The sequence below is a fragment of the Tachypleus tridentatus genome, chromosome 13 (genome assembly GCF_004210375.1).
Source record: "Tachypleus tridentatus isolate NWPU-2018 chromosome 13, ASM421037v1, whole genome shotgun sequence".
NCBI lineage: Eukaryota > Metazoa > Arthropoda > Merostomata > Xiphosura > Limulidae > Tachypleus > Tachypleus tridentatus.
The window spans coordinates 3260360-3272341 of record NC_134837.1 but is presented as its reverse complement, the minus strand read 5'-3'; the positions used below and the strand labels follow the sequence as shown (position 1 = coordinate 3272341).

At 33.4% G+C, this 11982-nt stretch overlaps 1 protein-coding gene across 1 annotated transcript in view; it reads left to right on the top strand.

Annotated features, from left to right (window-relative positions):
• The first annotated feature begins 670 nt into the window (after positions 1 to 670).
• LOC143240209 (uncharacterized) overlaps positions 671 to 11982 on the top strand; it is a 148899-nt gene continuing 137587 nt past the window's right edge. Inside the window, exon 1 of the mRNA XM_076482307.1 lies at positions 671 to 880. Within this exon, the coding sequence (XP_076338422.1) occupies positions 671 to 880 (210 nt within the window). The remainder of the gene's footprint in view (positions 881 to 11982) is intronic.

The following is an 11982-nucleotide window of genomic DNA, read 5'->3' as shown; positions in this document are numbered from 1 at the left end:
TCAAGGTATACAGAGGAGTCAAACAGCAGCTGGCTACATTGGCATGTTTGACTGAAGGACCTCGCTTGTGTGGAAATGACTGGATCTCTCAACAGGACAACGCTGCAATCCACAATGCAGGACAAAGGACTTTTTCATGGCGAATAACCTGATTCTTTTGTACCATCCAGCGTGTTACCCCGAACTGAAACCCATTGAAAATGTTTGGGGCTGGATGACATGGGAATTCTATAGAAATGGACGTCCATTTTAAACAGTGCATGATCTTCGTGAAACCATCTTCACTACTTGGAATAACATTCCAGCCAGCCTTCTGCAAACGTTTATATCAACCATGCCAAAGCGAATGTTTGCAGTTATTCGCAATGACAGCTGTGCAACTCACTACTGAGATCTCTCCTTGGCCATTTCCTACCCTGTTTAGGACTTCTTTTTGGTATGGTCTTACACGTTTGACCAACTGATATTTCCTAATTTCATAGTGTTCACATTTTCCCTATTAAACGCTAAATAAAATTTATTTTTATTTTTATCTTTCAAAGCTCTACTCAAATAAGTGGTTGACTCTAACAACGCAAAATGTATATTTTTTCTTACGTTTATTGTCCTTAAGATTTTGGCCAGCAGTGGATCTGTGTTTTTAGTAACTTCTCTTGTAACTAAGAACTCCATGTATCTGTGTCCTTCAGTGACTCCTCTTCTAATTAAGAACTCCATATATCTGTGTCCTTTAGTGACTCCTCTTGTAACTAAAGACTCCATGTATCTGTGTCCTTTAGTGACTCCTTTGGTAACTAAGACCTCCATGTATCTGTGTCCTTTAGTGACTCGTCTTGTAACTAAGAACTCCATGTTATCTGTGTCATTTGTGACTCCTTTTGTAAGTGAGAACTGCATGTATCTGTATTTTAGTGACTTCTCTTGTAACTAAAGTCTCCATGTGGTTAGACTTAAATAGTTTTCTCTTTGACTTAACTTACATCCATGCCTTCCTTATTTACTAAAAACAATTCCCATGTTTTCAGGACCTGAAAGAGATATGACAGTTTCATTGAATGTCTTGAAATTATCTTGTTGGCAACATTATTATCCCTTAAGAGTTACTGAATACTTTCTTGGACATTGCCATTGGAAAACGCTATAGTCTTGTTTTATAGAGTTCTCCAGTAGCAAACAAGTTCCCTATTGGCCAATAGATATGTAGTGATTAATACCTCAATAGTTTTTTTTCTTCAACGATGGGATGTCTATATTCTACATAACTAAGATTTTCTACTGAATTTTCTCAAACACATATCTGTTCAAGTGAAGCCAACTTCCAATATTGATATGGAAGTGTGGACTTTGTGATATTCTAATTGAAACCGGATGAGGACATAAATGACGTAGTTGGAACAAGCTTTCCAAAAAATGATTGCTTTTGTTGCATCATGTCCGACACAGCTACTTTAACAGATTAGTCAAATGCTTCCTGAATTAATATCTATTTTTTTCGGTACCAGCTTGTTTGAACAACAAAAGTTTGCCTCAACTCAGATAAACCCATGTATTCATAAAATGTCTGATTTTCAGGAAAACGAAGTGAATTACAAAGTTCTTACACACAAGTGACTGGATGGGTTTAGATGCTCTGCTTGGTTTAACACTTTAAAACTGGGATATGGATACTGTCATGTCAGAATGGATGCTACAGTTTCACATCATGCCACTTGGCAAGTGTAATATGTCTATAGAAGCTGACTAAACTACGACTGGGAGGAGTTTGGTGGAAAGTGATACCCAGTATTTGTTGATGATATATTGTCTACGTTTCAGTTCGTTGTTGAAAACGTAAGCATACACAAAAAGCAAGAGTGAAATTACACCATGGATATTTAAAAAAACACACACAGGTGTTGTCTTGTAAGACTGGTGGAATCTTAACACAAACACACACAGGTGTTGTTTTGTAAAACTGGTGAAATCATAACACAAACTCACACAGGTGTTGTTTTGTAAGACTGATGGAATCTTAACACAAACACACAGGTGTTGTTTTGTAAGAGTGATGGAATCTTGACAGATCCTGAGGTAATGGCGATCTTACTGACAACCATGAGAGTTTCTATATGCTTGTTACACCTGAATGTGTTTATGAGAAAATACCTTTTAGGGTAGACCATGACCACGCATTTCAGTTACCCACAAAGAAGTGACGCATCGGTATGTTATCGGACTCACACAGTTAGAATTGTTTGTTTTGGAATTTCGCACAAAGCTACTCGAGGGCTATCTGTGCTAGCCGTCCCTAATTTAGCAGTGTAAGACTAGAGGGAAGGCAGCTAGTCATCACCACCCACCGCTAACTCTTGGGCTACTCTTTTACCAACGAATAGTGGAATTGACCGTCACATTATACGCCCCCACGACTGGGAGGACGAGCATGTTTAGCGCGACGCGGGCGCGAACCCGCGACCCTCGGATTACGAGTCGCACGCCTTACGCGCTTGGCCATGCCAGGCCTCACACAGTTAGAAACTGAGTCTCGATACCCGTAGTGAGCAAACTACAGATGGCCATTTGTGTGCCTTTGTGCTGAATTCTGAACAAACAAACTTTTAAAAGAAACTAGGATATTAACACACCTGACATAAGGTTATTTCTTCTAGATGTTTTCAACAGTGTAACTATTGTTCTATTGTTGAATGTGCATTACAGAGAAAAATGTGTAATTGTGTTTATGTTCGAAACATTTCAATCGAAAAAAACGAACAGGATTAAAGTAGTCAGGTTTTTAAAATGTGACACTAAAAAAAGAGACCCATTTTGTAAAAGTCTTAGTCCTGTAAAGATGTGTTATGAAAGCTGTTCAGTTAAGAAAGACAAAATGAGGATCAGCTAAGACCCTGTTTTCTTTGTGTATAGGAAAATGAGAAATAAAATCTGAGGTTTTACCCTACTCTTTACATGTTTATATAAGTATAATCTAGCTTGGCTATTATTTACGTGTAAAAATGTATTTCAAGTTAAGCTGGTTAGAGAATATTTCTAATTTAATGTCAAGAATATTTGTGATTTACTGGTCTTTACAAATTAGCTGAGATTACAATATATTAAAGGGAAACTTAGTGTAATATGCCTACATTAGTTTATGTACAATATGTAAATAGTCTTAGTGTACGTTTCGCCCTACCCTAGAATCCCACTCTCACTACAAAGTAGCCCTGCCCCGAAATAACGGACAAAGATCCATAGTTCGACGAGCCTTGCTGGTTCGTTCTACTGGACATCAAAAGTTGGTTCATTGTTTAATTGGTAGTTATAGTGATAACTATAACACCCACTGCCAACTCTTGAGCTACTCTTTTACCAACGAATAGTGGGATTGACCGTCACATTATAACGCCCCCACGGCTGAAAGAGTGAGCATATTTGGTGCGACCGGGATACGAACCCGCGGATTAGGAGTCGAAGGCCTTAACACGTTTGACCATGCCAGGCCCTACACATTGTTAAGGAATATATTGTTATGTATTATATGTTATAAATACTTACTTACACAATGTTAAGGAGTATATTGTTATGTATTATATGTTATAAATACTTACTTACACAATGTTAAGGAGTATATTGTTATGTATTATATGTTATAAATACTTACTTACACATTGTTAAGGAGTGTCCACGCTTTATTTTTGTATCATTTTATCATTATTTAAAGATGTATTTTGTATTAAATAAAGAATGGCTGGATGTGTCTTATTTGCACCTTTTGTTGTAGGGGTATTGTTCTTACAATATTTTTAGAACGTAAAATACATATTTATATCAGGTTTTGGCTACTTGGATTATTAGTACTACCTTCTGATCAGATTTTTCCAGTAATTAATCTATCTAATTTGATATATCTGCCTAACTAGAATAAACGTTATCTATACCTAAAACCTATCATTTTGGAAGATCTAATGTTGCCAAGGTCTGTTAATTCAAGTTCTCTCGAGATGTCCTCATCAGCTGTATTCATTATCACGCAATTAACGCAATTAATTAAGTGTTATTATTGTATTGTAATTTTAACACGTAAGTTTAACCATTAAGTGGCACAGCGATATGTTTGCACTAGAAAACATGTTTCGTTACCCTTAATGGGCAGAGTGTACAGCTTATTTATCGTGTAGCTTTATACTTGTGTTCAAACGAACATAAGGTTATTAGTACCTCTGTGAATACCACACGTAACAAAACCCACCCAATTGTTCTATGTACAATAGGCCTAACTAGTTATTTTAAATTTTGTGACGTAATTCACACATCTAGTTATACATACATACCAGGTCCAAATTACTCCGTATTTAACTGTAAACAAACGGCTTATTTTAAACTTTAAGCTTCATAAGAGCACTCTGTTAAATGTTTGTGAGCTTGCTAAGACTGGGATTTAATTCCCGAGATGAAGAAAGTGCACAAAACCCATTGTGTACCTTTACGTTAAGAAAAACAACACAACAGAAGTTATGTGGTTAATCACACAGACACACAATGTTAATATCTAGAACTCGATTCTATTTGGTGGACAAAGAGAAGGTAGTCCATTTTGTATCTTTACGTTAAAAATAAACAAAACAGAAGTTCTCTGGTTAATCAGACAGACAGACAATGTTATTATATGGGACTCGATTCTCTTCGGTTGACAGAGATAAGATTGTCCATTCTGTACCATTATGTTAAGAAAAACAACCACAACAGAAGTTCTATGGTTAATCAGAGAAACATGCAATGTTATTATTTACAACTCGATTGTCTTCAGTGGATAGAAATAAGATAGTCCAATGCGTACCTTTACGTTAAAAAAAATACAACAGAAGTCATCTGGTTAATCAGATGAGCATACAATGTTAATATCTAGGTTTCATTAATATGTTTAAACTGTCACTTCTCAACAAAAGTTTATTTGTTACTAAATACTAATTATATTTTTAACAGCCACAGCTTAGTTAAAACTTGTAACAGGATATAAACAACTAATTTCTATATACAATACAGGATATAAACAACTAATTTCTATATACAATACAGGATCTGTGTAAATAGTTTACTTAGTAACATGTGATAAGATATAAAATTATCTACACCAAGTAACAGAATGTTTACCTCTAACGAAGCAGATGAGTGTTAATTTTACACTTTATATATATAGTTTATACTAAAATGTATGAGAATATATACAATTGGTACTTTATAAACCTAATTCTTTATTTTAAACCTTGTTTTCAGTTGTATACATTAAGCATTTTTTTCTAACCAGCTACACAAACCTCTTTATATTTTGTTTTGTAACCAGCTACACAAACCTCTTTATATTTTGTTTTGTAACCAGCTACACAAACCTCTTTATATTTTGTTTTGTAACTAGCTACACAAAGCTCTTTATATTTTGTTTTGTAACTAGCTACACAAACCTCTTTATATTTTGTTTTGTAACCAGCTACACAAACCTCTTTATATTTTGTTTTGTAACCAGCTACACAAACCTCTTTATATTTTGTTTTGTAACCAGCTACACAAACCTCTTTATATTTTGTTTTGTAACCAGCTACACAAACCTCTTTATATTTTGTTTTGTAACCAGCTACACAAACCTCTTTATATTTTGTTTTGTAACCAGCTACACAAACCTCTTTATATTTTGTTTTGTAACTAGCTACACAAAGCTCTTTATATTTTGTTTTGTAACCAGCTACACAAACCTCTTTATATTTTGTTTTGTAACTAGCTACACAAACCTCTTTATATTTTGTTTTGTAACCAGCTACACAAACATCTTTATATTTTGTTTTGTAACCAGCTACACAAACCTCTTTATATTTTGTTTTGTAACTAGCTACACAAACCTCTTTATATTTTGTTTTGTAACCAGCTACACAAACCTCTTTATATTTTGTTTTGTAACTAGCTACACAAACCTCTTTATATTTTGTTTTGTAACCAGCTACACAAACCTCTTTATATTTTGTTTTGTAACCAGCTACACAAACCTCTTTATATTTTGTTTTCTAACCAGCTATAAAAACCTCTTTATATTTTGTTTTGTAACTAGCTACACAAACCTCTTTATATTTTGTTTTGTAACTAGCTACACAAACCTCTTTATATTTTACTTATAAAGAGTTACATACATTTTGAGCCCACCCCAGTGCCTAACGTACAAATCTCATGACTTATGACGTTAAAAACCAGGTTTTGTTACCCGTGGAGGGTAAATTACAAGTAGTCTAATTTGTAGTTTTGAACTTATTAATAAAGCAAACAAACAATTATTCTCTAATACGAGATGTATACAGATTTAAGGCTATCCTATCGGGTTGTGTTGTTGATGTTGATGGTTTGTGTTCTGTTGCAAAGAATCCTCCGGACTCCAAATTTTATAGATCATTAACTGGGGAGACAAATGTTATTAGTGATTAGACCCAGCTTTGTGTGGATCACCGGATCAAACAAGACAGTATATCAAGGTTATACTTTATTACACCCACTAAACAACGTTTATTTAAACATTCTGACAAAATAATAATTCAATTATATACTGATCAAATAGTTTATTTTAAACCACGTGAGCAAATATACTCACCTAGTTACTTTATTTACACAATTTAAATTAGATGTTATTTGAAGATATACACAGCTATGACGACCAAATTGTTAACACTGTCTGAGAAGTTGAAGTTTGTGTGTGAGTTAAGAGGAAGAAAATCAAAACGAGTCCTGTCTGTTATGTCCTCCATAAGTAACACAACAACAAGTTCAAAACGAGTCCTGTCTGTTATGTCCTCCATAAGTAACACAACAACAAGTTCAAAACGAGTCCTGTCTGTTATGTCCTCCATAAGTAACACAACAACAAGTTCAAAACGAGTCCTGTCTGTTATGTCCTCCATAAGTAACACAACAACAAGTTCAAAACGAGTCCTGTCTGTTATGTCCTCCATAAGTAACACAACAACAAGTTCAAAACGAGTCCTGTCTGTCATGTCCTCTATAAGTAACACAACAACAAGTTACACTAAAGTCTATATGCACGTGCGATGACGCTCTAGTTTCTAGAGCACACCTTAAAGTATTTTTTCGGGAAAGATACATATTATTAGATACCTCTTATTTACGCCTGAAATACCACACTTTAGTTTAAACCGTAGAGTTTTTTTTTTTTTTGAATTCTCGCGATAAGCAATGAACAACGTGATAAAACACACCAGCCTAATTCTATCTTATTTAATTTTCTATAAACACAGTGCATTTAAATATCCGCGATAAAACAAACGATCCTAGTTACATATTATTTACTTTAGAAAACACAATTTCTTTTGAAACGTGACCAGAGTAAGTCGATTTATTGTTTACCTCAGATGCGTTACGAGTTAATCTTGAAATAAAGTTTGCTGTGCGTATTTTTTACGCTCTATATTACAAAAACATAGAACAAAATAATTCATATATACATTACTCTCTAAGGTCTGTTTGTTATTTCTACCGTTCCGTGACAAAAATAAAATTCGAATAAATACCATATCAAACTATTAATAAAATTAATAATACCTACTATTAATAGTATCTAATCACTAAACCTAGTAAAAAAGTTTATTTAAACTTACGTTCGTATAATTTAACAATTATTCTTATTAAACGTTCACATTTTAGCTTTTTAGAATTAAAACACAAGTAATTTGTCCTATAACAAAAACCGATATCCGTAGTTTAATCAATAATGAGAACAAAATAAATATAAATCAATATTTATGTCTGCTTACGTCGTTTTGCAGAGCTTTTCATTATAGGCCCTAAGCAAACACAAAACGTTATATATTTTTCGACGCAGCACAGCGGATCAAAATATGTCCGAGTTTGTTTCTTTTTATTTTATTTTTCAAGTATAAACTTAAAGCAAAAGGCTCCATCTATTGAATAATTGGAGATCTATTTTCAGCTGAGACTGGGGACGATTCCTACTCGTTTAATGAAAAAAAAGAAAAGGAAATGAATTAAAGACTTTGAAAACCAAAGTATATTTTCCATACCTAAGAACTAAACATTTTAGTTGAACTACGCGAAGTAACTAAGTGCATTAACTAGCACACATTTAATGTAATAAAAAGTGTACGTATAAATAACAACACACATTTAATGTAATAACATGCATTTAATTTAATAAGTGTACACATGAGGACATATATCAATACGTACACAAATGACTAGAAGATTAGAACGTTTTGTAGATTATATATCACTGTTGTTATATCCAAATAGAACATATAACACTACATACAATAATATACGACTACAATACAATAACGTTTTATTGATTATATATCACTGTTGTTATATCCAAATAGAATATATAACACTACATGCAATAATATATGATTACAGTACAAGAACGTTTTATTGATTATATATCACTGTTGTTATATCCAAATAGAACATATAACACTACATACAATAATATACGACTACAATACAATAACGTTTTATTGATTATATATCACCGTTGTTATATCCAAATAGAACATGTAACACTACATACAATAAAATACGACTACATTACAAAAACGTTTTGTAGATTATATATCACTGTTGTTATATCCAAATAGAACATATAACACTACATACAATAATATACGACTACAATACAATATCGTTTTATTGATTATATATCACTGTTGTTATATCCAAATAGAACATATAACACTACATACAATAATATACGACTACAATACAATATCGTTTTATTGATTATATATCACTGTTGTTATATCCAAATAGAACATATAACACTACATACAATAATATACGACTACAATACAATAACGTTTTATTGATTATATATCACCGTTGTTATATCCAAATAGAACATATAACACTACATACAATAATATACGACTACAGTACAAGAACGTTTTGTAGATTATATATCACTGTTGTTATATCCAAATAGAACATATAACACTTCATACAATAATATACGACTACAGTACAAGAACGTTTTGTAGATTATATATCACTGTTGTTATATCCAAATAGAACATATAACACTTCATACAATAATATACGACTACAGTACAAGAACGTTTTGTAGATTATATATCACTGTTGTTATATCCAAATAGAACATATAACACTACATACAATAATATACGACTACAGTACAAGAACGTTTTATTGATTATATATCACTGTTGTTATATCCAAATAGAACATATAACATTACATATAACAATACATGACTACAGTATAAACAATTTCGTACATTTGGTATTACTACTGTTATATTAATATATTTGCATAATTGAAAGATGAAAACATGTTTACAACTGTCAGCACATTAAAACTGATCACTAAAATGTTCAGTAAATGAACGGAAGACGATAAGAAACGAGAGAACCAAAGAATAAACAGTAAGAAAACAGAGAACCAATAGCCCTACTTCCGTCATTCATCTCAGTGTATTTTTTTTATTCCTTCTCAGGTTCCGTTAAATTTATTATTTACGTTCATCCATTCCATTTTCTTAGTTATATTTGTCCGAACATCTTTAATACCTCAGGAATCAGAGGTCTGAAACTAGTTCAAAATAAATATATGAGTTTGGTTTATTTGTAATAAATTTGATAATTACTGAAATTAAACGGTAGAGGTCACACTTTTTGAAATGATGTTTAGTTTAGTTCTTAAAGTGTCCACTGCGGTCTGGTAATGGTAAAAATTATTGTTTAATGGAATCTGGTTCGGATAGAATTAATTTGAACGAAATAAGATTAACTCATTGACTATCTTGATCTAAACGACCATTTTCAGGGCGAGGATATATAAATAACTTCCGTACACAGAAATTTGTTTTCTATGGTCCGCTAACACTAAATGTTTCACTTTTCCAAACAATACTGAAATCAGACCTAACTACACATGTCAGAGGCTATACAGTCAGGTTGTTTCATTGATACAGTAGTGACTGGAAATACGAAAATACTTCTAAAGTGTGTTTTACGTATCTAAAACCCTTAATAAAATTATACTTTTTCAGTGCACTTTATATGAAAGTAGATACTGCAGATAACGAAAAGCTCGTAACTACCGCGTTTCCGCATTCGCACGGTGGCAGCACAATCGTCAGGGTCCTTCACCTTGTTTGTTGTTACCTTCTCTGGACGCGGACTATTACCGGGTAAATACGCAACGTTTGGTCCTTATATGTCGTATGTGACTTGTTTAGGAACGTGAAGTAACTGATATATAAATACCTTGTATGTATTGTATTTGTGTATTACAATTTTTCTTTTCCTAAAGTGAATCATGATGTTTTAAATGGGCGATAATATAGGCCTTGTTATTGATTTCATTGTCATCTAGGCCTCAAAAAACAAGTATAGAGTAGGTGCATGACGAAACAAAACAATGTCAGTTTTATGGTGATAGTGAGCTTGTAACATTCTTTGATTTTTATGCTTAAGAAGGCTAGGGTTTTGTCATGGATGAGTATTTTAATTACGTTCGGGACAGGTGGAACAACCTAATATAAAACAGACAAAATAAAGAACACGAACTATGCTTACTTAGTTATAAGTTACAGATATGTCATATTGAAACTGTATGTTACGAGAAAGATGTCATAGCGTGCACAGTTTTGAAGTTATTATATCACTCCATGAATTCCTGGATTGAATGTGAACTCTGGCTAGACATCCTGGCTTGACATCCTGGCTAGACATCCTGGCTTGACATTCTGGCTAGACATCCTGGCTTGACATCACTGTTGCAGTCCGATTCAGACGTTTTGTTTAGCGAGCTGTCCTCTCCTTTTCTTCCGATGTCTGTGAAGCCGTCCACGGAAACACACTTGGAACTGCGTTTGGTCGCAAACATTTTGCTTGAGGAAAGATAATTATTTATAAAAGATATGTATCATTAAAATCCACTTGTACATGTATATGTTATGATGTGCAACTTGTCATACTTTTAAATATTGACAACATTGGGTTCATATGAAGTCATAAAGGCTCTAGAAGCAAAAAATAAAAACTGATTAGTGATGGTGGCAGGTGGTGTGTGTGTGAGAATGTGTTATTGTGTGTGAGTGTGTAGACATGTATGTGTGTGTTCCTTGGCCCCTGTGGTGGTGGTGGTTGAGTTAGGAGAGGAAAGTAGTAGGTGTCATTTTTTTTGTTTTAAAATACTGGAATGATAATTACCAAAAGATATTTTTACTGTAGTAATCTGTCGTTATGAAGTGATCATGGCACACGACACGGCTTGATCCAGGATCCCTCACACGAAACTTATCCTCAGGATCAGTTCTTCTAATGGCCAGAATCCAGAGATTTCGAACATTCTCTTTCTTTACTCGCATTAGACAGAAATCTGTGCCCACCACGATTTTTGCATAATGTAACACAACATTCTGTTTACGGCATATTGTTGTTTTCTGTTAAACTGATGATGTCAAACACCGAAAACAACCAGACAAATATGGCGCTTGGACCCTCTCGATTGTGCTGTCCCCCTGCGACTACGTCAGAACCATAATATTACAAGTCGACCATTGTAGTACAGTTCAGATACATTTAAAAACAAAACATTATTTTGATTATTCACAACAATATGGTATTTTACTCTTTCTATTGTTCTTGCATTCTAGAATGATACTTGAAAGTTCACACTTGTTTAAGTTCAATAACTATTTCCCGCCCCTCGTGGAAATGACATAACCCCAAAAACCTGGGAGATGTGAATACAATTTGTTAAAGTGCTGTTATGAAATACTAGTGATAACGATAGCTTACAGAAAAACTGTGTCAAATGTCAAGAAATGACAGGGAAGTTATATCGTCTTTCCTGTTAAAATAGAACCGACAGACACATAAGTTAATAGGTGTATGTACATATGGAAAACAACTAACTAGCCTGTATATGACAAAGAGTACTTAAACAGAACACTATATCAAATTTCAAACG